General features: G+C 36.9%; 1 protein-coding gene across 7 annotated transcripts in view; it reads left to right on the top strand.

The window, feature by feature from the left end:
- PARG (poly(ADP-ribose) glycohydrolase) overlaps window positions 1-26959 on the top strand; it is a 132650-nt gene that overhangs the window by 45921 nt on the left and 59770 nt on the right. For all 7 annotated transcript variants that reach the window (XM_058697015.1, XM_058697014.1, XM_058697013.1 and 4 more), the window contains 3 exons: window positions 10799-10891; window positions 14377-14534; window positions 24071-24150. In XM_058697015.1, coding sequence (XP_058552998.1) covers window positions 10799-10891; window positions 14377-14534; window positions 24071-24150 — 331 coding nt within the window. The remainder of the gene's footprint in view (window positions 1-10798; window positions 10892-14376; window positions 14535-24070; window positions 24151-26959) is intronic.

The raw sequence follows: 26959 nt of genomic DNA, 5'->3' as shown, positions 1-26959 counted from the left end.
GAAGGTAAAATATGTATCATCATAATCGTAGCTACGATTTCTTGAAAGCTTCTAAAAGTCCAGGAACCCCAAGGATTGCTGGTAGCTACCAAAACTAGGAAGAGGCAAGGAAGGATTCTTCCCTAGAGCTTTCAGAGGGCGAACGACCCTGCCAGCACCTTGATTTCAGCCTCCAAAACTGTAAAAGAAGAAATTTTTGTTGTTTTAAGCCACACAGTTTGTGCACTTAGCTTTAGCAGCCTAAGGAAACTAATACAGTGTGACAGTGGCATGAGAATCAAATTGTGATAAGCACTAATATAGGATTGTTGAATCGTTATATTATATACCTAAAACTAATATAACATCGTATGTTAATTAAACTTCAATAAAAACAAAATGTAACAAAGAAGCAAATGGCTCAGTGGACAGCCAAGAAAACCCATGGTCATATAATCATTTGATTTTCAACAAAGGTGCCAAAGCAATCGAATGGGGGAAAAGAAACCTCTTTTTAACAAATGGTGCAGGAAAAACTGGATATATGCATGGGGGATATACATATACTTTCCCCTACACAGCATGTATGGAAAATAATTCTAAATACAAAAGCTAAAACCATAAAGCTTCTAGAAGAAAGCATCTTTATCACTTAGGCAGAGATTTCATAGGACTCAGCATTAGCCATAAAAAAATTAATGAATATTTGTCACCTAAAGGCATTAAGAAAATGAACAGACAAACTAAAAACAGGGCAAAATATCTGCAACAAGTTTACCTAACAAATAAATGAATTGTATTTATGTATCCTAAATACTAATACATAAGCACTAGAAAGGCTGAAACTAAAATGACCCAACTGTAAGTAGAGATGTGAAGCAAGTGGAATTCGCATACTTTGTTGTTGGGAGTGTACAATGATACTACTATGTTATATTGTGGGAAAGGTGTAGCAGTTCTTTAGAAAACTAAACCTTTAGAGGCGCCTGGTTGGCTCATTGGTGGTTCAGTCGGTTATACAAGCAATTCTTGATTTCAGCTGGGGTCATGATCTCACGGTTTGTGGGATTGAGACAAGGCTCGGAGCCTGCTTGGGATTCTCTCTCCTTCCCTCTCTCTGCCCCTCTTCCCCACTTGCACACGCTCATGTGTGCTTGCGCTCTCAAAATAAATAAAAAGCATTTAAAAAATCTTAACAAAGAAAACTAAACATTTACCTACCCTATGACCCATTAATTCTGCTCCTTTCTATACCCAAGAGAAATGAAAGTATGTACACAAAAAGTCTTGTGTTTATACAAGAAAGTTATAGCATCTTTCCCTATTGGCCCAAACCAGGAAACAGCTCAGTTGTCTATCAGCAAGAGAATGAATAAACAAATGGTGGTGTATTCATACAATGGAATAAAATAATAAAAGGGAACAAAATCACTGATAAAATATTGTGTTGAGGGGGAAAAAAGCCTTCCATAAAACAGAACAGGTCCTTTGTTTCCAACATATGAAGTTTTACAAGAGGCAGAACTAATCTATAATAGAACAAATTTAGAACAATGGTGGTCCCTCAGGTGTGGGGATAGGAGTTTCCTGGGAAGGGGCATGAGAGAACTTTTAGGGTTTTGATAATGTCCTATATCTTGGTAGGGGTCTGGGTTATGCAGGTGTATACCCTTGTAAAAATTTGTTGAATGGTAATACGCCACTTAAGTATACTGCTTAAGGTTAGCTTATTTCACTGTATGTAAATTTTACCTCAAAGGAAAGAAAACTGTAAATAAATATTAAACTAAATATTAAATTTTAAACTATACTGCTTACTGACATGCAGGCTGAAGTGATGAAAGTACTGATGTCCCCAGTTACTTCAAAATGCATTTAAAAATGAATTGATGGATGGGTAGATATATGACAAAAGTAAATGTAGAAAAATGTAATCATAGAAACTACTGAGTGTATGAGTATTCAGTGTATAGTTATTTTAACTTTGCTGTTTGGTTTTTGTTTTTTAGAGAGAGTAAGTGGGAGCAGGGGGTAGAGGGGAGAGGGGAAGATGGAGAGAGAATACAGATCTTAAGCAGGCTCCATCTCAGTGCCAAGCTGGACACGGGGCTTGATCTCATGACCCTGGGATCATGACCTAAGCTGAAACCAAGAGTTGGACTCTCAACCAACTGAGCCATCCAGGCGCCCCTTTGCTGTATTTTTAAAATTTTCATTTAATGTTGGGAAAAATAGTTACTATCAATAGAGAATTATACATCTATACTATGGAATACTGTGTAGCATTTATCATTCTATTACATGGAAGGACTTCTATGGCTTTCTCTTATGGCTAAAAAACAAGCCACAGAAAAATACAGTATACCATTTAGTTAAAAACTAACAAAGTTGAGCAGTTATTTTAATTTCAGAGTCATAGGATTATGAGTTTTTTCCTCTTCAGATTTTGGGGTGTGATAATACTTTTTATTTTGAAAAATTATTTAATAAAATTTAAAATTTAATTTAATAATTAAATAAAATTATTTATATGTAGTCTAGACCTTACATATAAAATTTTTTTGAACATTTTCATTAAAGTAGATTATTAGTAATTTCAGAATTTTACTGGGATCTAACTAGGTTTAGACCAGTAGATAAAATGGAATGGCTTAAGGTGTTTATTATGTTCACTGATTTGTGACTGGACACTTTTTAAAAGTTGTTTGCTATGAACTGTTTGAAGAAGTATATCTATGGAAACTTCCTCCTTTAGTAAAATGATGGTAGTTTCCTGATTTTATCAGCTACAGATTTCACTTATTCTCTCAAAGTTCAGTAGTCATTATTTATTTAATACTTTCTGTGTGCTAGATACTGTACTTAGGCACATATGAATATGTCTGTAGTGTTAGAGCACATTTCACAGATTTGGTTTTAGTTGGTCAAGTATTCTGTGAAAGAAGAAATAAGTAAACATCTCTTATTTGCATTCTTCTAGATATTTAAATCATTCATAATGTTTTGGCATTTGGCAAATCAGTTACTTTATTTTAGTAGTTTGTCCATGTTTCTGTCTGCTAAAGGACTAGCCTTTCCACAGTCACTATGATGACTGCCCTTCAGGGTTAAGGCTGACCTATTGAGGGGGTCACAGAGAGAGCATAGAGCTTTGTCTTCATTCCTGGCACAGTGGCACATAATAAATACTCAAGATTTTTGTTTATTGGCCAGTTGAATTAACAAGCAGGTTTAAAGTTTAAAAAGAAGCAATGAACTAAATAGTATTATAATTTTGGAACTCGTGTCAATTTTGAATTGAGACATGCATAATGGATTTGTGGGACTAGAAAAAACACAATACACGCACACACATTCATATGCAGAAACACTTGCTACATATAATTATCTATGCAGACTTTCCAGTAGAGGGCAGGGCTTTACTTTTGGGAAAATTTAATGAAGCTCTCCTTTTTACTATCTTATGTTTATTTTCCTTATAATCATCATCACCATTATTATAAATAAACATAATATATGATGTATTATAACTTATTTATTGTTTAAGGTTCTTGTTACTCTGCAAGTGAAGAAGTTATTTGCATTTTAATTTTTTAATTAAAAAATTTTTTTAACGTTCATTTATTTTTGAGAGAGAGAACACAAGGAGGGGAGGACAGAGAGAGAGGAAGACACAGAATCCAAAGCAGGCTCCAGGCTCTGAGCTGTCAGCACAGAGCCTGACACAGGGCTCGAACCCACAAACTGTGAGATCATGACCTGAGCCGAAGTCAGATGCTTAATCGACTCAGCCACCCAGGTGCCCCGAAATTATTTACATTTTAAAAACCTTTCACCACTTGTATCTTGGTTTGCAGTGTACAGATTAATAGTAAATAATAATTTGTAAACGGTAACATTCACATAAAAATAATAATATGTGAGAGGGCTTGAGATCAAGGTAGCTTTTTAAATTATGCATTCTGTCTCAAGCAGTAGTTGGGTTGGTTATGTTCTCAAATGACGTTTCTTATGTTCTTGTTTTTGTTTCCAAAGCGGCTTTAGACATAGCTCTGAAGTGTTGACAGTTGTGAGGAAGTCCAGTACAAAAATGCTTTATCAGATAAATAAGTGATATTTTAAAGCTTGTGACAGTCAGCAAAGCATGGCAGCAACTACTCATATGTCAATTTTAAAAGACAAGGACAGGTGCCCAAAGGAGAAGCAGCTGTCAGCCCAGTTAGACACATAAGGTTAAATGTCTTGAGGTTAAAAATGTTTGGGTAGACATTTCTCCCCATCTCTCCTGCTTAATATAGCTAAAAACCCTGGACACTATATAAACATAAGAAGATTCCAGGGTGCCTGGGTGGCTCAGTCAGTTGGGTGTCTGACTTGGGCTCAGGTCATGATCTTGTGGTTCAGGAGTTCGAGCCCCATGTTGGGCTCTGTGCTGACAGCTCAGAGACTGGAACCTGCTTTGGATTCTGTCTCCCTGTCTCTCTGCCCCTCCCTTGCTCGTGCTCTCTCTCTCTCTCTCTCTCTCTCTCTCTCTCCCCCTCAATCAAAAATAAAAACATTAGGGGCGCCTGGGTGGCGCAGTCGGTTAAGCGTCCGACTTCAACCAGGTCACGATCTCGCGGTCCGTGAGTTCGAGCCCCGCGTCAGGCTCTGGGCTGATGGCTCGGAGCCTGGAGCCTGTTTCCGATTCTGTGTCTCCCTCTCTCTCTGCCCCTCCCCCGTTCATGCTCTGTCTCTCTCTGTCCCAAAAATAAATAAAAAACGTTGAAAAAAAAAAAATTAAAAAAAAAAAAAATAAAAACATTAAAAAAATTTTTTTATAAATATGAGAAGACTCTGAAAGGTGGAGAGAAGACTGACCAACAAGGGTCTGTGGGGCCCTAGAAAAGATACAGTAGAGGCCTGGTGGGGAGGTCTAACTCTTACCCCCAACTGAGTAGTACAGGATGCCTCCCCCACTCTTCACCAAGTAAAAAACCTGACTTTCTACTCTGAACTGGCAGTAATGAGGCAGCTCTTGCCTTCCCCTGTTACAGAAGACCTGCTAAAATAAGATTTAAATAAGATCTAGAATCTCACAACATAATACCCACAGTATCCAGATTTCAACCAAAAATGACTCCTTACCAAGAATGAGGAAAATCTGAGTTGAAATGAGAAAAGACAATCAATAGATACCTACCTTAATATAAAACAGATATTGAAAGTATCTGATGAGATTTTATTTATGTATGTATGTATGTATGTATTTATAAATGATTATTTTTGAGAGAGACAGAAAATGAGTGGGGAAGGGGCAGAGAGAGAGAGAATCGGAAGTTGGCTCAGGCTCAGGGCTGTCAGCACAGAGCTCAATGCAGGGCTCGAACCCATGAACTACAAGATTATGACCTGAGCCTTAATTGGACACTTAACTGACTGGGCTACCCAGGCGCTTCTAGGATTATCTAACAAGATTTTAAAGCAGCCATCACAAAAGGCTTCAATGGGCAATTATAGACCTGCTTGAAACAATGAAAAAATAGTTCTAGCAAAGAAATAGTAGCTATGAAGAAAAACCAAATGGAAATTTTAGAACTGAAAAATAGAATAACGGAAATTTAAAAAATGCAGTGGATGAGCTCAATGGAGAAATGGGATGACAGAAGAAACAAATGGTGAACTTGAAAAAGAACAACAGAATTATTCATTTGGAACAACAGAAAGGGAATAGACTGGATAAAAAACAGTTTTAGGACCTTTGGTGAGCTAGTATCCAAAATCTATAAAGAACTCACCAAACTCCACACCCGAAAAACAAATAATCCAGTGAAGAAATGGGCAGAAGACATGAATAGACACTTCTCTAAAGAAGACATCCGGATGGCCAGCAGGCACAGGAAAAGATGCTTAACGTCGCTCCTCATCAGGGAAATACAAATCAAAACCACACTGAGATACCACCTCACACCAGTCAGAGTGGCTAAAATGAACAAATCAGGAGACTATAGATGCTAGAGAGGATATGGAGAAACGGGAACCCTCTTGCACTGTTGGTGGGAATGCAAACTGGTGCAGTCTGAAAAACAGTGTGGAGGTTCCTCAAAAAATTAAAAATAGAGCTACCCTATGACCCAGCAATAGCACTGCTGGGAATTTACCCAAGGGATACAGGAGTGCTGATGCATAGGGGCACTTGTACCCCAATGTTTATAGCAGCACGATCAACAATAGCCAAATTATGGAAAGAGCCTAAATGTCCATCAACTGATAAATGTATAAAGAAGTTGTGGTTTATATATACAATGGAATACTACTTGGCAATGAGAAAGAATGAAATATGGCCTTTTGTAGCAATGTGGATGGGACTGGAGAGTGTTACGCTAAGTGAAATAAGCCATGCAGAGAAAGACAGATACCATATGGTTTCAATCTTATGTGGATCCTGAGAAACTTAAGACCATGGGGGAGGGGAAGGGGAAAAAAAGAAAAAGGTTAGAGAGGGAGAGAGCCAAAGCATAAGAGACTCTTAAAAACTGAGAACAAACTCAGGGTTGATTGGGGGTGGGAGGGAGGGGAGGGTGGGTGATAGGTATTGAGGAGGGCACCTGTTGGGATGAGCACTGGTGTTGTATGGAAACCAATTTGACATTAAATTTCATGTTAAAAAAAAAGCCGGTTTAAGGACCTTTGGGACTATAACAAAAGATCTGATGTTCATGTCGTTTTAGTACCACAAGGAGAGGAGAAAGAGGACAAGGCTGAAAAAATAGAAGAATTAGTAGCTTAAAACTAGAAATAATAGCTGAAAATTTCTCAAATTTTACAAAAGACATAAACCTGCAGTGTGAAGAAGACAAGTGAACCCCAAACAGGGGTTCCATGCCAAGACTTCCTAAAAGTCAGACTTCTGAAAAGGCAAAGAAAACATTTTGAAAGCTTTAGGAGAGAAATGACACATTGCCTATAGGAGAAAAACAATTTGAATGATAGTGGATTTCTCATCAGGAAACATGGAGACTAGAAGGAAGTGATAAAATATTTTCAAAGGACTAAAAGGAAACAATTGTCAACCCACAATTCTATATCCAATGAAAATATTCTTCAGGAATAAAGGGGGAAACCATGATGTTTAGATGAAGGAAAAGGGAGAGACTTTGTCATTAGTAGACCTATCCTAAAAGAATATCTAAAGGAATTTCTTGAAACAGAAAGGAAATGATACAAGATGGAATTTTGGAACATCAGGACAGAAGAACAACAGAAAGAGTAAACATGTAGTCAATATAATAGATTTTTCTTGAGTATTTTAAATTGTGTTTGACATTTTATCTTTAACTGTTTTTCAAAAATAGTATGGTCTAATGTGGTTCTTTCTATGTAGGGAAATTTGAAAATTATAAATGGGGCAGGATAAAGGGACTTGAACTAAGGTAAAATTTCTGTCCTGGAATTGGTAAGATGTTGACACCAGTAAACTGTCGTAAGTTATATATAATGTAATGCCTAGAACAGCGAATAAAGAAAAAATCTATTCAAACAGATGTACTCAGAAACATTTTAGATAAATAAAAATGGAATTCTAAAACATGTTTTTTTTAATTTTTTTTTTAATTTTTTTTTTCAACGTTTTTTATTTATTTTTGGGACAGAGAGAGACAGAGCATGAACGGGGGAGGGGCAGAGAGAGAGGGAGACACAGAATCGGAAACAGGCTCCAGGCTCCGAGCCATCAGCCCAGAGCCTGACGCGGGGCTCGAACTCACAGACCGCGAGATCGTGACCTGGCTGAAGTCGGACGCTTAACCGACTGCGCCACCCAGGCGCCCCTAAAACATGTTTAAGTAGCCCAGAGGAAGGAAGAAAAAAGAACAGATAAATAGAAAATAAAAAATGAAATGAATATTCCCTAAATTAAATGTAAATTAAGTGATCTAAGTCTACCAATTCAAAGAGATTTACAAAGTGGGAGCATTTGGTTAAACATCCAACTCTTGATTTCGGCTTAGGTCATAATCTCGTGGTTCATGGGATTCAGCCCCATGTCAGGCTCTGCTGACAGGGCAGAGCCTGCTTGAGATTCTCTCTGTCCCCCTCTCTCTGTCACCCTCTCTCTGTCCCTCTCCTGCTTATACTCTCTCTCTCAGAATAAATAAATATTAAACGAAAAAAGAGATTTACCAAGTGAATAAAAAAGATGCACTGTATGTTGTTTATAAGAAATCATTTCAGACATAATGATATAGGCAAGTTGAAAGTAAAAGGCAGCTTTACTTGTGACGGCCCAAAAGTGTAAACAAACAAAATGTCCCTCAGTGAGTAATGGTTAAACAAATTGTAGTATATTCATACCATGGAATACTACTTAGCAGTAAGGGATTAACCATTGATACTTGTGTCAACTTCAGTTGATTTTAAGGGCATTATGCTGGATGAAAAATTCAGTCTTTTTTTAAAAAAAATTTTTTTTACTGTTTTATTTATTTTTGGGGCAGAGACAGAGCCTGAGCAGGGGAGAGGCAGAGAGAGAGTGAGGCACAGAATCCAAAGCAGGCTCCAGGCTCTGAGCTGTCAGCACAGAGCCCCACGTGGGGCTTGAACTCACAAACTGTGAGATCATGACCTGAGCCGAAGTCGGACGCTTAACCAACTGAGCCACCCAGGCGCCCCCAAAAATTCAGTCTTAAAACGACATATACTGTTTGATTCCATTTATATAACATGACAAAATTGTAGAGATGGAAAACAGGTTAGTGGTTGGTAGGGCTTAGGAATGGTTGGAGGAAGGAGGGGGGTGAATAAATGGGTAGCAGGAGAGAGAGATTATAGAGAAAAAGGTTTGTATCTTGATTTTGCTGTTGGTTACACAAATGTACATGTGATAAAAAATAGCATAGACTGATACACACTGTACCAGTATTAATTTCTGTTTTTTTGATATTATGTAAAATGTAACCATTAAACAAAACTGGGTCAAGGGTAAACTGGACGTCTCTATACTATTTTTTCAACTTCCTATGAATCCATAATTATTTCAAAATATGTTTTAAGAAGCAAAAGGATGAATTATAAGTACGAAAAATGAATTTTTAAACAAATGTGTTAATGTTTTCTGCATTTTCAGGCAAAGGAAAGCAAGTATCTTTAATGTGTACCTCTAAAATAGGATGACTTCTATGACTGTATTTTTTTTCAATTTAGTTTTTATTTTTATCATAATAAAGAGGCTTATAATGCAGAGGCAACCATTGAACCACTTCAAACCATTTTTTTTTTTTAATGTGTTAACTTCCCATTATAGAGGATTAGGATTTAGCTATCATTCACTTCCCCCTTCACCGTTAACATAAGCGTTATTTCTGCTTCCCATTTCCCACTATAGTTATCATATTCATTTCAATTAAGATCAATATTCTGTTTTTTAAACCAGGGTGGTAAAAACACTGTTCATATCTAAGATATGATTGCTTTTCTAGCACAACTTTTTGTTTTTCCCAGAATTAATAATTGTCTTGTGTTATTCACTTAGTTTTCTAGGTATCTGTGATTAATTGAATCCCAAATTCCCTGAATTGTAAATATCTTTCTGTTCATTTTGAATATTAGTTTTTCTACTGTCCGAATTTAAAGAGGGAGGTAAGTGTAGTTTGATTTTTAGAGCGCTGGATAAAGAAAATTCTTAGTGTTAGAAATTCCCTCTAAAACCAGAGTAAAATAACTTGTTACTTTTTCTGTTTACACACATACCTTGTACAGCTGCAGATAGGCGAATGAATATTCCTTTATTCTAGTTTACAGCAAAGAAAATCTATAGGTTTGTGAAGAGTCTGTATTCTCAGTAATCCCATGGTCACATAGAGAGGTGGGGAGAGCAGTGGAGTAGAGGTGAGAATACTTGGGTTCTAGTTTTGATTTAATTACTAATTGACAGTCTCAATCTAGGATAGTCAGGTAACCTCCTTGGCCTCAGTTTTCTTTTCTCAGTAATAATGACAGAATCAGACTAGATAATAAGTGAGACTTTCTTTAGTTCAAATGTAATTTTAAGTAGAGAAATGTTTTACTTTAATCTTGACTGTTAACAAATTAATTTCCAAATGGTTAGTTAGTTAATTCCAAATTGGTTAATTTCCAAATTAACAGTATTATCATTTTTAGTACTTTTAAAGAAATGCCCTGACTTTTTAGAGAGAAATTGGATTAAAAGACCTAATTTCTAAAGCCTGTAGAGATGGGAAATTATAAAAGTAAAACGGGCTGTGAATGTTATCTTTGTTGTGCATCACATTATGATATGGGAATTGTAGTTTTAACTTCCCAAGGGTGCCTAGAAAAGGAAAACTCTAAGGTCATCAGAAACTTCATTGTTTACTACCCAGTATGTTTGATTTGAAAATTATACTGTGCTCTGAAATAATTTTTATAGCTTTTATGGTGATTTCTTTTAAGTTATAGACTATTGAAGCTAGATGGATTCTTGAGGTTTCTGAGAGAATCCTTACTGGTCTAGCAGTTTTTAATTGTAAGCAAGGGCAGGATGTACTGTTTTTTATTTGCAAGTGTTTTATTTAATTATAAATGTTGATGTGAGAGAGATGTGATATTTGGGATACTTAATTAGTTTTCAGAGGTTATTGAGGTAAATTACATATATTTGAAAATGAATTTGTAAGTTTACCTGAGTTCACCTTAGTGCTCATATTGGTGTACTTTTACATGAGTTTGATGATACTGATAATGTATGTTATGGGATCCTGTGAAAAGCAGGTATGTAATTTAATTTCATAATAAACATCTGTTCATTTGTTATTATTGACTAAAATATTTTATTGGTTTTCAGGTACTTGAAGAAGCAGAAGCTCAACATTTATATCAGTCGATTTTGCCTGACATGGTGAAAATTGCACTCTGTTTGCCAAATATTTGCACCCAGGTTAGTAGAAATAACTTTTTCCCCAGTAGCTTTCTTGAGACTCACAACTGAATTTCTTTTAAACTCTAATGGTCAGGGTCGAAGAGAGAGAAGAGAGAGATAGGAAACAGTTTGTGTCAAAGAGTATGAGGAGTTTGCTATACTGAAGAAAGGGTTAGAGGCTAGAGGGAATGCTGCAAAAGGACATTAAAAATGCAGCATTCAATTTCTGAGCTTCAGTTTACTCTGTTGATATTTGCTTACTTAGACTTCCTATTCTCTTTTTGTTTAAACAGTCTCTAACTTAAAAAGAGGTCATTATCCCAAAACATACTAATGGATTTAGAACAATTCAAGTTTATTTATTTATTTTGAGAGAAAGACAGAGAGCTGGCAAGCAGGGGAGGGGCAGAGAAAGGGGGAGACACAGAATCCCACACAGGTTCTGTGCTGTCAGTGCAGGGTCCAACACAGAGTCCAACACAGGGCTCCAATCACAAACTGTGAGATCATGACTTGAGCCAAAATCAAGAGTTGGACACTTAACTGACTCTTGATTAATACCAGATTCTTTCTTTCATTTTTAAAAGTTGAAAGCACCATGAGCTGGGCACCTGGGTGGCAGAGTTGGTTAAGTGTCTGACTTCGGCTCAGGTTATAACCCTGCAGTTCGTTGGTTCGAGCCCTGCATCGGGCTCTGCTGACAGCTCAGAGCCTGGAGCCTGGTTTGGAGTCTGTGGCTCCCTCTCTTTCTGCCCCTCCCCACTCGTGCTCTGCTTTCTTTCTCTCAAAAATACATGAACAGGGGCGCCTGGGTGGCGCAGTCGGTTAAGCGTCCGACTTCAGCCAGGTCACGATCTCGTGGTCCGTGAGTTCGAGCCCCGCGTCAGGCTCTGGGCTGATGGCTCGGAGCCTGGAGCCTGTTTCCGATTCTGTGTCTCCCTCTCTCTGCCCCTCCCCCGTTCATGCTCTGTCTCTCTCTGTCCCAAAAATAAATAAAAAAACGTTGAAAAAAAAAAATTAAAAAAAAAAATACATGAACATTAAAAAATATCTTAAAAAAAAGAAAAGTAAATCTCTGCTGTGAAAATTAACATTTCAGTTTGATATCAAAGTATATCTTTGGCAAATTGAGCTGCATATGTTGTTATTTAATGACTTATCACATCAACATTCTCTAGACCAAATCTAAAAGGTAAATTTTAGATTTCTAAAAAGGAAATTAAAGGAAACACATTTTGGACATGAACTTTTTGAAACATCTTGGTTCATATTAAACCACTCTTATTTTTATCTAGCTAAGCATTTGATAATCAGATTTACATCTTCTAGGGTGCCTTGGTGGCTCAGTTGGTTAAGCACCCAACTCTTGATCTCAGCTCAGGCATTAATATCAGGGTGGTGAGTTCAAGCCTGGTTATTGGGCTCCACACTGGGCATGGAGCCTATTTAAAAAAAAAAAAAAAAATTTACATCCTTCAGTTTTCCCCAAGTATGACTTTTTAGGATTTCTCCTCTAAGAAAACAGAAATCAGTTATTCTATCTATTTATTTATTAAAAAAAATTTTTTTTAATGTTTATTTCTGAGGCAGAGAGAGACAGAGCATGAGTGGGGGAGGGGCAGAGAGAGAGGGAGAGAGAATCTGAAGCAGGCTCCAGACTCTGAGCTGTCAGCACAGAGCCCAATGTGGGGCTTGAACTCACAAACCATGAGATCATGACCTGAGCTGAAGTCAGTCACTCAACCGACTGGGCCACCCAGGTGCCCCAGTTATTCTATTTAAAATCATACTGTTGATTATTTGGGGGTGAAGAATGTTTGCATTTATCATTCATTAAGCCTAAAATATCACCATTAATTTTTAAACTCCTTTTTATGGATAACTTCATAAATAGTAGTTAAAAGCTCTTTTTTAAAAAAAATTAATGTTTGTTTATTTAGAGAGTGCTCACACATGCACTGGGAGGAAGGGCTGAGAGAAAGGGAGACAGAGAATCTTAAGCAGGCTGTGTGTTGTCAGCGCAGAGCCAGACATGAGGCTCAGTCCCACAAACTGTGAGATCATGACCTGAGCCAAAATCAAGAGCTGGACTCTTAACCAACTGAGCCACCCTTGCTCCCCTAAAAGCTCATTTTTAGCTAAAACTAACAGTTTGCTTTAAATCATTGATACATTGTCACCTTTTCTAAACGCATTTCTGAGTTGTAAATAAATGCATAGGGTGGGAAATGGAAATCAATATGAGGTCTCTGTTTCTTCTTTCTTAGAAATGGTAATTGCTAAGGCCTAAAAGGAGAGATTTTTGGAAACTATAATGATTCTTTAGGTTTCCCTTGTTTGTTTACCTTTGTATTTTCACAAGGGAAATAGTTGAACTGCAAATTTAACCTTTTTCTAGGAAACTTTTAGTCGAGCATTGATGTACATTTTCTGTTAGAAAAAAGTTGCTACATCATTGTACTTTTGATTTGTCTTGCCTGCCTTTCCTCTGTTTCACTTTGGTGTTGATTGCTGAAGTATGATCAGGACAGTCGTCTATGTATAGTATACCGGTTTGAGATGAATGCACATATCCAGGATTTTTAGTTCTGGGTCTTACTGAAAGGTAGAAAGAAAAGCATCCTTAAATATTATGCTGGAGCATTTTAAAACTTAAAAACTGACATGTATACTGGCAGTTGGTCTTTGGCTTTACTATCATATCTTTAAAAACATATATTTTAAACATTTAAAGTAGAATAAAACCCACTGAATACAATACTTAGGTCCTGTGAATTTACTGAAAAGAAAAGATCAGTGAATTTGGGTTTGGGACAACTAGAAGACGTTTCAGTCATAAAAAATTTGAAGGAAAAATGTCCTGTATCTTCCTTGACTTAAAATGATTATAAAGGAAATACCTATCTTCTTACACATTATACATACTTGTGTATACACATGTCCTATTAATTGCTTTAATAAAATTAGATTTAGGTCTCAAAGAAATTGTCAAAGTGAAGTGTGATTCAGAATTGGAAAGAAAAGACTTATTTATTGAATTATTTTCCTTAGCATCATTTTATTTAGGACTACAATAGAAAAATTGCTCCGTCCAGCAATATTTAATATGAGTGAGAATAAAATTTAGCATATGCTATAATAGCTCCATTCGGTGTTGCAATTTCCCGTTTCATCTTTTGTTTTAATTTTTCATTACATGGATAATGTGTATTTATTTCTTACTTGCTAAAACAATCTTGTTTTCCACTAATAAGTAATGTTTTGTGTTCTCTTCATTATCATCATTATTGATTAGAAATCTGCAGTTTGTCAAACAAGTACACTTTTCCAATCATCCTTGATGAACTGCCCTTGACTTCAACAGTGTTGCTGATTTAAGAACTCAAGAGTGGCCTGAAATTATTCCTGCCTTAATTTAGCAAATGCAATTTGGTGCCTCTGCTTTTGAAATTGCTAAACTAATTATGGCTCTTCTTGTCTGTATATTTTGTTTCCTCTATCAGCCAATACCGCTCCTGAAACAGAAGATGAATCATTCCATCACAATGTCACAGGAACAGATTGCCAGTCTTTTAGCTAATGCTTTCTTCTGCACATTTCCACGGCGAAATGCTAAGATGAAATCCGAGTATTCTAGCTACCCAGACATTAACTTCAATCGGTATGTTTTCAGAGAACACCTCTTAAACAGTGAAATAGAGAAGGGTAGAAGGAACTAATATTTGTCCAGTGATTTGCCATAGACCAAACATTTTATGTCCAATTATCTAATTTAATCTTTATAATGCAGTGAGTTAAGTGGTATTTTTGCCATTTTGTAGGCAAGATCATTAAAGTTCAATGAAAATCTTTGTTATTATATAGTTACTCTCCATTATCAACACTAGAAAGGAATGGGGAAACAATGAAAAACAATGTCATTTGTATAAGAAAACTTATTTAAAATCCCAATAGGAGATACCCATTTTATACCATATTCTCTTTGTGTAAATGCCAGTTGTGAGGGACATGTTGTTAACCTAGTTTTGAGTCAGTACGTTAGCTAAGTTTGTTTTAAGAGAATAGTATTTAGTCATTTAGTTCAAATATACAGTAAGCAATTTCAGTATTCTTCATAGTGTGTTAAGTGCCTTATAAGAGAAAGGACAAACCAGTTTCTGACTTCTGTGTCTTTCCACGAGGCTTTTATTCCTTCTTCGAGCATCAGTTCAAGTATCACTGTTTCTGATAGCTCTGATCTTGCCAGGATAGGTTTGTTATTCCCCTGGGTTCATATGATGGTCTATAGGTACCTCTATTCTATAAAAAAGAGGTACATAGCATTATGATACTCTATTATAGAAGGATATTGTTTGACAAAGGTTAATATACTTTAATAATAGTTTAATATAGTTTAGTAAAATTTTTTCTTGAGGAAATAACTTTTGAACTAAGTACAAAGGGTGAGTAGGAGTTTTTACCAAGGAGGAAAGGAGAGATGATTACATTCTGGGTGAGGGGTACAGCATGTTCAAAGGGACACTGTGATGAGAAGGACATGACATGCCCAGAGCCTGAGAGAAGACCAGTGTGGCTGCAGCACAGAGAGAGGACAGGCTGCAGGGGATGGGGGCCAGTAGGCCATCCTACTGTGCCTGCAAGGCCCTCCTAAGGTAATAAAAAGTCATTAAAGGATTTGGTATGGGAGGAGGGGGAAGCTGATGCACCTGATCAGATTTACATTTTCAAAAGTTTGTTCTGATTACATGTGGGTACTGAGTGGAGAGGGGCCGAAGTACAGTGAGTTTACCCAGCTGGAGAGGCTATTGCGATGCACTAGGAAGGAGAGGTTGATAGCTGGGATAGTGTAGCAGTGGGGGTAGGGGTGTGATGATATTTGAAGAACAAGTCAGTGTGATAGTGACATACTGTATCTGTGAGTGGGTGAAGAGAGGCATCCAGGGTTCTTCTGGGTTTGTACAACTAGGCATGTGCCTTTTGTGTTCTCTACTTTTCCTGCTGTACCACCTACCCTACTTCTTTATAATTGCTTGTTTAATCCTTTCAGTGGGATCTGAATCTTTCATTAAATTTCATGCATTGTAGGCCTTCAATAAATCCACATTGAGTGAATGAAAATAAAATTTATAGATGAAATGTTTGAGAAATTGACTGGTTAGTGGAAGAGTGTTACGATTAAAACTAGATCCTTCATTCTTAGTCTATTGTCTTTTACTTTTCAAACTTCATCTTTAGCAATTAGGAGATATTTTATTTTTAAGCCATATATAGTTCAAGTTTTTGCCTTTGATTTCTTTAGCATTTGGGATAGAATTGAGAGAAAACACAGCATTGGTATCTGCAATTGCAATTGTGTAAAGAACCTGTTTATTAAATATAATTTTTTTTTGCTTATTTGAGAAATTGTTAAAGAATTTTTTCTACTCACTTGTAGTTAAGGGCTATGCATCTCTTGCAGATTTTCCTTTTTAATACAGAAAAGGAAATGGACAAATTTGGTATGTAAGTAAACAATGGAAATTTAATTCTGTAGAAATGTAATTATCTGTTTCCATGAAGAGTATTAGTTATATTTATAAATCTCCATACAGTAAGTAGTCTCTCTGTTTATTTGGAATAAATGTTTGATTAGCTCCAGGATCACCAGGGATGCTGTAAATTATTCAAATTTCTATCCAAAATTCTGAAGGCCGATCCAGTGGTTTTGTGTTTTTCTGATTTTTGATTTTGGTAAGAAGTAGGTCTAGTTAATAATGCTTTAGAGTTAGTGTTTCCATAGCCACTTATAGTTTGTTTCCACAGGATGAGTAGTCAGCTAGTACATGTTTCTTGATTGTCCCTCAGATAAACCTTTGATATCTTAGTTATAAGCTTTCTCAGATTGATTCTTTGACTTAATTATATACCTTTTAAATTTCTTTTTTAGATAAGAGCTATGCATTCTCTTCCTAAGTTAAGGTTCTTTCAGAGAGACTCTTCTCCAAAAAAGTTATTTTGAAGATCTGTTACAGACATTTTCAAACATGCTAAAAAATAAAGAGAACAGTATCATGACCCCATGTTTACTTACCCAAGTTTGGTACTAACCAGAATTTTTTATTTTGCTCCATTTTCACCTATCCAACCCCACTTTATATGTGTGTGTGTCTGTGTGTGTGTGTATAACCAAATTTCAGATGTTAAGTTTCACCCATAAAGAATTCAGTATTTAGGGGCACCTGGCTGGTTTAATTGGTAGAGCATGCAACTCTTGATCTCATGGTCATGAGTTTGAGCCCCATGTTGGGCATAGAGTTTACTTAAAAAAAAAAAAAAAAAAAAAGAGTTAGTATTTAAACTATTCACAGATAATGTTAGTCCTGTATCATGGTTAAATGTTTATAGCCCTTGCCTCTTTAAGAGCTTTAAGCTCTCTGTGGATGACTACAAATACACATTCCTCATCAGGTAAAACAAGAAAAAGCACAGAAAGAGAGCAGAAGATTAAGCATGATTTCAATTAGCAATTGTAGGCTTTCACAAGGAATGAAAAGTTATGTATAGAATATGATCTCAATTATGTTAAAATACCTGTATCTGTTAACATACCTCTATGTTCACATCAGTACATGTATAAGCATGGAAAGTAGACTGACAAGAAAATGAATTAAAGTATGATTCCCGTTGGGTAGTGAGAGAAACACATTTAATGCTTTTACTTCATCCTTTACTGTATTTTTAAAATTGTTTTTAACAAGAATATATTACTTTTATAATCAGAAGAAAAATAGTTACAAGTCAATCATCAAAGTTAATGAAAAGAATGGGTGATTTTTGTACTTTGATTTTGAGGTTGGAAGCCCACAGATTTTTTGAGCCTTTCCCAAACAGCTAATGTGGGTAGCTTCTTCCTTCCCTTCTATAACCCCATAGATAGGGTATCATAACCCCCCTTCACCCTCAGTGTACAGTCAGCGTGTGAAAGAAGCACAAGTCCACAGGGCCCTCTGAGGGCTGGGCACCTGCTACACTAGCAGCCTTCTTTTCTCAACAGTAATGTGGACCTCAGGTTTGGAACGGCTGACAGGTAGAAGTCAAGAAGTCTTGGGAAGCTTTGGCTTTTGTGACATCCCATTTCCTGCCGCTATTACCAGAATTTATATCAATTTTAATACATGTTTTGATTTTAAAGCATCATTGCTTTTCAGCTAAACTTCTGACAGGAGAATGCTGGAACGTCTTGGCAAAGGCGTGTTTATCTTTTTCATTGTGCATGGGTGTTTTTCCTGAAGGCTGAGCTGGTTGGCTCTGAGTGTCAGCTTGTTAGGCTTGATGGAAAAAGAGGCTGAGGAGTTTTTCTTAATGAAGGGAATATAGATTTGAACAATATAAGCATTTTATGTAAATGAGTGGATTTTTTTTGCTGGGCATTACGTAATGCCCTATTTCATCTCAAGTATCTCTGCTTGAGATCTCAGCACTATCTGGATTTTTTTTTTTTTTTTTTTTTGCATGAGTAATTCTTTTTTTTATTGTTCACACACGCAAGCGCGAGTGGGGAGGGGCAGAGAGAGAGGGAGACAGAGAATCTGAAGCAGGCTCCATGCTGTCAGCACAGAGCCCAATCCGGGGCTCGAACCCCTGAACTGTGAGATCAAGACCTGAGCTGAATTGGATGCTTAACTGAGCCACCCAGGTGCCCCATTTCTTAATAACAATACCTGATATTTATTAAGTACTTGCTATGTGTTAATCACCTTGCTGTTATTTTTTACTTGATGCATCAGTTTTATAAATTAGGTATTGTTTTCTCATTTTTCCCATGAGGAGATGGAGGCTTAGAGAGGGTAGGATTACTTCATCAAGTTAACTGGTACAATTGGGATTCAAACTCAAGATAAAGTTGGCTTCGAGAAGCTGTCTCATAACCATTCTGCTATCCAGCCTCCCTTTGAATGAACCAGATTAATACTTCTTAACTCATAGCTAATCAGAAACTAGAACTACCCTTAGAAATAATCCTTGGTCTGTAAAATGAACCAAAACTATTCATCAGTCCGGAGTGAGATCATGAGGGATTTAAACTTATGGTATCCCAATAGTATTTTCAGAAAATGAGAGTTTAATCCATTGGAGATTTGAAACCAGGCATATTCTTGTCTTCTGGCTGATAGATGTTCTTTTGATCACCAGAATGTTGGGCAGGTAAAGCCTGTGGTAGTTTCCACAATTGTTTTATAAGTCTTTATTTTATTTTATTTTATTTTATTTATTTATTTATTTATTTATTTATTTATTTATTTATTTATTTATTTATTTATTTTGTTTTTTCAATATATGAAATTTGTCAAATTGGTTTCCATACAACACCCAGTGCTCATCCCAAAAGGTGCCCTCCTCAATACCCATCACCCACCCTCCCCTCCCTCCCACCCCCCATCAACCCTCAGTTTGTTCTCATTTTTTAAGAGTCTCTTATGCTTTGGCTCTCTCCCACTCTAACCTCTTCTTTTTTTTTTCTCCTTCCCCTCCCCCATGGGTTTCTGTTAAGTTTCTCAGGATTCACATAAGAGTGAAAACATATGGTATCTGTCTTTCTCTGTATGGCTTAACCACAATTGTTTTAAGGAATCCTGGCAGCACCTGGCTCTCACTGAGATGGTATGTGTTTAATAAACCTAAACTAGCAAAAAGCAGGAATGATGACTATACATGATCATTGATGCTGTCTGTTGACAGCTTACTTTGATTCTATCTGTGGAAGTTTCTAGGTAGGGAATCTTCTATACTAATAGGTTCAGTGAAAGTAAATGACTTGTCAGCAGAACAAGCAGGACACTGTCTTCCATCAGACTCCATGCTCTTTTCGTTATGTCTCGCTTCTCGAGCAAAATGCTCTTGAGTATGCTCCAGAGATGGAAAACAACCAAAAGTTCCCCTTTTTCATGTGACTTATGAAAGATCAAGTACCTAATTTGATGAGCCATTTGGTAAGCTGATTATGGAGCATTTTGTTGTGGTGGTGTTTTCTTTTTGGCCTAGTTGCTATTTATGATTATAGTTTCTGGCAGTTGGGAGTTGTGTGTGTGTGAGTGTATTTAGCCTCAAAAGAGCTATGGCTAGCTAGTTGATTGAATAAGAAAAATGGTTAAGAGTATGTGGTAGGAGGCTGATGTCAATAAATTGAATAAGTCTTCCTGTTTTTATTTATTGTTGTGTTCTTCCAGCCCTGCTTAGTTATGTTAAATACCCCTGACCTTTTCCCCTGCTTGCCTTTCAGGGCCTAAACATTCATATAAAGGCTTCCAATGTGATTAGCATTGATGTTTCTGAGATTGCTTAGAAACTGATGGTCAGAGATTAATTGTGGGTTGCAGCAGTGGTCAGCCCAGGAGGCTTTTACATCTTCCTCTTCCCTGGATTGAAAGTGCTTCTGGGGCCATATGGCAGAGTGCTTCACAGAAAAGCCAAGAATGACTTTGTGGCTGGGTTCCAGGTTATTATTTGCATCCATTTTAAAGTGGAAGTTATAGTGCTTTGGGTTTGATTTACTGTGTGCTAATGGGATTAATCCTTAACTCGAAATCACATGGGTGTGTGCGTGTGTGTGTCTAGAATCCAATTCCAGTAATGTTATCAATGTTCTATTCGGGGAAAGATTTTATTGAACTATGATTTTCCTTATATGTATGGAAAGAAAAACAATAGTTAATAAGCATCTGACCCTCAATTGACTTATTTCCTTGAAAATAAAAAGTTTTGTTTATAACAAAAAGTGAGGTTGTCTGACTGGCTTTTTCTGTATGCTTATTTTATTTTATTTTAACTTTTTTTAAGTAGGCTTCATCCCCAGCATGGAGCCCAACATGGGGCTTGAACTCACAACCCTGAGATCAAGACCTGAGCTGAGATCAAGAGTCAGACACTTAACCACTGAGCCACCCAGGCTCCCCTGCTTGCTTTTTTAAATACTCTCTAATTACCACTCAGTTAAATGTCAAAATGTCCTCCTTACATGTAGAGGGGTTATTGTGGTCTAGTTTATGTGCATGTTCATATGCATGCCTCCTGGCTCAAAATAGGCCTTCAAATATACACACCCAGGACTTGGAAACCTATAAAAAGAAATTGGTGTTGAGAAGTTAAAAAATCTGAAAGTGCTTGATTATTATAAGAAGGTCTTCATTCTCTCTGAGTCTCTCTCTCTCTGTGGGTGCCTTTTCTCTCTGGTGCATTTCTGTCTCTCATTCTTGTGACTTTCGCTTATGTTGTTTGTCCTTGTTTTTATGTGATTTTCACTTGCTTTCATACCAGGATAATTCATTTTATTTGGGTGTCTATGCATAGTTCTTTCAGACTTCCCTGTTGTGGAATTTTAGACTTCATGCAAGGGTTTTAAACCTATTTCATCTTTCCTGACTTCCTACCTCCTTCTTGTCTCTCATTCCTTCCACGTCACATGGCACTTCATGTTCCATCCAGATATTTGGTTACAGAGTGATTTGAAATTAGGCTTGGAACGACAAATAAACAGAATACATTGAGATTCTCTTTGATTTTGTACCTTTAAGGTTAGGACCTGCAAAATAAACAATAGTGCTTGGGGCGCCTGGGTGGCTTAGTTGATTAAGTGTCCGACTTCAGCTCAGGTCATGATCTCACGTTTGTGAGTTCAAGCCCCATGCCAGGCTCTGTGCTGACAGCTTAAAGCCTGGAGCCTTCTTTGGATTCTGTGTCTCTGTCTCTCCCCTGCTTGTGCCCTGTCTCTTTCTCTCTCTCTCCCTCTCTCTCTCTCTCTCAAAATAAATAAACATTAAAAAAATAATAAGCAGGGGCGCCTGGGTGGCTCAGTCGGTTAAGCGTCCGATTTCGGCTCAGGTCATGATCTCACGTTTGTGAGTTCAAGCCCCATGCCAGGCTCTGTGCTGACAGCTTAAAGCCTGGAGCCTTCTTTGGATTCTGTGTCTCTGTCTCTCCCCTGCTTGTGCCCTGTCTCTTTCTCTCTCTTAGCTCAAAGCCTGGAGCCTCCTGCAGATTCTGTGTCTCTGTCTCTCCCCTGCTCGTGCCATGTCTCTCTTTCTCTCTCTCCCCCTCTCTCTCTCTCTCAAAATAAATAAACATTAAAAAAATAATAAGCAGGGGCGCCTGGGTGGCTCAGTCGGTTAAGCGTCCGATTTCGGCTCAGGTCATGATCTCGCAGTCCGTGGGTTCGAGCCCCGTGTCGGGCTTTGTGCTGACAGCTCGGAGCCTGGACCCTGCTTCCGATTCTGTGTCTCCCTCCCTCTCTGCTCCTCCCCCGCTCATATTCTGTCTCTCTCTCAAAAATAAATAAACATTAAAAAAAATAAATAAACAGTGGTGCTCATTTGTAGTAGGTGATAATGACTGCCATACAATCTTCCAGGAAAGTCAGTATTGCTAGGGTAGTAAATCTATAGTCCCAACAGTCTCTTAGAGTTACTAATTTGTCATTGTGGTTATGAAATATGTGAACTTCTATGCAATTTTATAAACAACTGACCACAAATAGAAGCAAGGGACCCTTTTTTATGTTTGGGGGAATTATTTCTTAAGGACAACAGCTATTTTCTCCTTACTACACAATAGTTCTGTGGAATTGAAACTTTTTTACTTTAATTGAATCACATAGTGCATCAGTTCATCTCTAAGAATAGATGGTGGCTGCCTTTGTATTCATACTGTTTCCCTCTACTAAGTAGTAAACCTAGAAAGGGATTTTGCAATGGTTCCCAAGATATTCATTTAGTAAATCACATTTATTTGATACTGGATGTTTAATTAAACTGCCAAGTGGCTTCTTCATTTTGACTATCATTTTGATTTAAATAAACTCTATCCTGGTTGACACATTGCATAAGAAACCAAGCTGAAATCTGCTCTCTCAAAGATCCTTTCTTTCAGCAGGCAACTGGATTTTAAGAGTATTTGTAATAAACATTTTAGAAAAGTAAGTTCTTTCAAATGAGTGAAAATGATCATATAGGCTCTCTTAAACTATTTTTAAAAATCAGCTCAATTTTATTGTACTTTATTTTTTGAATTAGTTCACTTTTAAATTTAGTTAAAATACTTTTCTGATGTTAGTATTCTTTTCAGGAAATAAATATTCACATAAATTGTTTTCTCAGAAATTTGACCCTGAATACAGAATTTCAGGTCATTGAAAGCAGGATCATTTGAAATCTACATTTCCTTCCCTTTTCCTAATTTATTTCAGTTGCTCAATAGGATTTTCTCATGGAATTAACTTTTCCCTCTCTGCATAGTTACATAAGCCTGCTTTCCTAATCATGAAAAATTTCACCCATTTCGGCACTTATTAAAGTGAACTTTTACTTGAAGGGTTTCTGGTTGTAAAGCCAGAGTATATGACTAGAGGCAGATAAATAATAACTCATCATTTATAGCTCAGAATTGCTTTATAATTTTTAAATGCCTTTGGAAAGCTTGATCTTATGCCCAAAAGCATGCTTTTGTGTTTGAAATCCTTTAGTGAACTACTTATTCAGGTCATATGCTTCCAAAGCCCTGCTTTTCTTTCCTCAGGATAAATTGCATTATGTGTTACCATTAACAATGCCACATCATTTCAAAGGAAACTAAATTAAGTAGTGCAAGTCCAGGTTACTGGAAACTAGATGAGTAGGCACTGTTTTGGTCACTATGCAAAGGGTGTATCTGTTTAATTACCAAAGACTGTCAGGCCCCAAATACTTTGTCATACCTGCTTGTCATTACTGTCACCACCCACTGCCCTCCCTCCCTGAATACAATCCTTTGGATTTTTTTTCAGGTACCATTTTTGTTCAGTCATTTAACTACCTAGCAATATTGTGAATTATTAGTGTTTGCCATTGGGAAAATAAGCATTTACTCACTGGCCTAATTGACTTTGGGGGACCAGATGGTGCCTTCTCCCTGGAGAAGGACAGATTGGAGAAATGTGGTTGTTAGAGAGTGCCATCTGACTTGAACAACTTTTAAGAAGCCTAGTTCTAGTTGATTTTAGTCTTTTCCAGATGCTGTTCTAATCCAGTTTTCCAGTTTTCTGTCATTACAGAATTGCCTTCCTTTACTTAGTAGCAATGTAGATGTAGTTTTGTGGGTCATTAAGGTATTTATTTATTTATATTTATATTTTCATTAAGGCATTTTAAACCACCCTTTTTTATTTTCTTTATTTTTGATCTCTTTCAGGTTGTTTGAAGGACGTTCATCAAGGAAACCAGAGAAACTTAAGACACTCTTCTGCTATTTTAGAAGAGTCACAGAGAAAAGTAAATTTCTTTCATTCTTAATATAATTTTTATCACTGATGGGGACAGTTCAGATTGAGTGACAGGTCAGAAACATTTTGTGTTCAAAGTACACCTTCCTGCCCAGACCAAATAATTCAATATTATAATTCAGATTTTATGCGTATGCTATGTATGTACATTAAATGTGTGCTATGAATATGTGTGACTTTTATATACTCTGACATTAGAACAGTGGAACATACTTTAATAAATTTTCATGAATTAAAAACAGTAAATTAGTACTTTGAAAAGAAAATATATTGACCAAAAAATACATTTCGAGTGTCCTTCCTTCCTTCCTTCCTTCCTTCCTTCCTTCCTTCCTTCCTTCCTTCCTTCCTTCCTTCCCTTCCCTTCCCTTCCCTTCCCTTCCCTTCCCTTCCCTTCCCTTCCTTTCCTTCTTTTCTTCCTTCCTTCCGTCCATCCGTCCTTCCTTCCTTCCAAGTTTATTTATTTTGAGAGAGAGAGCGAGTGAGTGTATGCTTGCACGCCCAAGTGGGGAAGGGGCAGAAAGAGGGAGAGAGAGAATCCTAAGCAGACTCTGCTCTGTCATTGCAGAGCCCAATGATGAGGGGCTCAATCCCAGGGCCATGAGATCATGACCTGAGCCGAAATCAAGAGCCAGATGCTCAACCGACTGAGTCACCCAGGCACCCCAGGTGTTCTTTATTTAAAGAAGCATTGACTATTAACAATTAGTTTATTTGCAGAGGACAGCCAATTTGTTGCCTGCTTACTCATCCCTCTCTTTTGTGGCCCCTTTACACACTATAGAATTCTTATAAAACAGTATTGTACTTAGTGTTTACATGTTTGTCTTTTTCTGTTGGACCCTGACAATCTTGTTTTCCCAGATACTAATTGTGACACCTGAGGCAATAGTGGTAAATGTATAACCAGTGCTGGTAGCGACCAGCTAATAATAGATTGGTATTGGCACTCTTACCCTAGGAGCTGGGTGACCCAGACAAGTTTCTTAACACCTCTAAGCCTTAGTTTCCTGACCTCTAAAATCAAAGAATAATGATAATTACCTCATAAGGTAGTTGTAAATATTAAATGAGAAGTTACATACTTAATAATAAATGTTAGCTATTATCAGTGGGTGGCCTTTTCTAAAAGTTGATTATAAGAGAAACAAGAGCATCCCAAAGTTTGCTTTTGTTACATAGAGAAAGTCAACTCTGGTCAAGTGAAATGAGTTTCAGTTCTGGCCATTCAGTTGTTGGTTTGCCTTAAAGCACATCACTGAATCATTTTAAGGTCAATATTCTCATATTCTTCCTTTAGTATGTAATCTCACATTATAGTGTACTTGGCATTTTTTTCTTTTTGAAGGTATTGCTGTTGAACATTGTTCAGATTTTTGGAAATAAATCAGTTATCAGGATTTTGGTATTTAAGGAAAAAAATCATGCTTCTTTGGAGAGTTATCTATTTCTTATTTATTTTTAGTTTTGTTCATTATACTGAATAAAATAATTAAGGAAATGAAGGCTCATTTGTGTTTGTGAGACATAAAGCCAAATTAGAATTTGTAATAATTTTTTGGAAAGATGAGTATATTTTTGCTATTATAAATTTACTGTGCTAAACAGAATGAATTCCATTATTATACCTAAGTAATTCAGAGTTTACTTTTCTGTCCTTGGAGTCAAATTATGTATGTCTTCTCTAGACACTAATTTGCCTAAGTTTTAGGATTTTATTTATTTGAGGGAAAAAGCTAAAATTTTGTTTTTTCAACTAGAAATTTATAAACCATCATAAATATTAGAAATTAGGCTGAAAAAATAAATTATAATTAGGCATTTTATTTTCTGGCTTTTTCATTGTACATGGTAATTTAGTCTTTTGTAGAAATGTAATGAAACATCTTACAAGTTTTTAGGATGGAAAGCTACAGGCTTCAGGAGGAAGTAGTGGTATAAAAGAGGTTTACAAGTTAAGGATTACCTTACAAAGAAGTTCTGAAGTCTACCGAATAGAAACTGTAAAAACCTATTTAAAGTACTGTATTTCATCATATCTAGGATATCGTAGATGGTAAAAAGTGTCATGTTATGTACCACTAAGAAGGAAAAAACACTCAGGATGGGCAGTCATAGGAGACCTCTCTTACAAAGCTGATACACCAAAGGTCTGTACCTTCAGTGTAAGGATAGTTGAGAAATGTACCTGGCTGTGCAAAAAGGAGACAACAAAGGAACTGCAAGTGCCAACCTTGGCACTGGCTAGAGAAAGGACAAAAAAATCTCCCCTGAGAATTTGAACCACAAGTCTCAAGTGTGGGGTCTGAAGTCATATTATCAGTGTGATCCACAAAAGCCTGCAACAGAGGACTTAATTCAGATCTAGATCAGGTTGGTGTTGCTCCCAGATGACTAAGAAGCAGATGCACATTTTCTCTGGAAAAATTCAACTGTAATCTAGACCAGTGGCAAAGGCTAGATACGTTCCATTATGAAAGCTGTATCCCAGTTTCAGAAGTTTAGTACATGAAAAACATGTGCCTTTTAGAATTGATAAAATGTAATTCTGTCAGGACCAACTTTTCAATGTTGTCAGATGTCTATCTTTCATTTATTTGTTTATTTATCTATCTATCTATTTATTTATTTAATTTATTTTGAGAGAGAGAGAGAGGGTGTGTGTGTGCAGGAGGGGCAGAAGGAGAGAAGACAGAATCCCAAGCAGTTTCCACAGTCAGCACAGAGCCTGATGTGGGCTCGATCTCACCACTGCGAGGTCACAACTTGAGCTGGTCTCAAGAGTCGGATGCTCAACC

The sequence above is a fragment of the Neofelis nebulosa genome, chromosome 13 (assembly GCF_028018385.1).
Source record: "Neofelis nebulosa isolate mNeoNeb1 chromosome 13, mNeoNeb1.pri, whole genome shotgun sequence".
Classification (NCBI taxonomy): Eukaryota; Metazoa; Chordata; class Mammalia; order Carnivora; family Felidae; genus Neofelis; species Neofelis nebulosa.
This window is presented reverse-complemented; position numbering and strand designations above follow the sequence as displayed.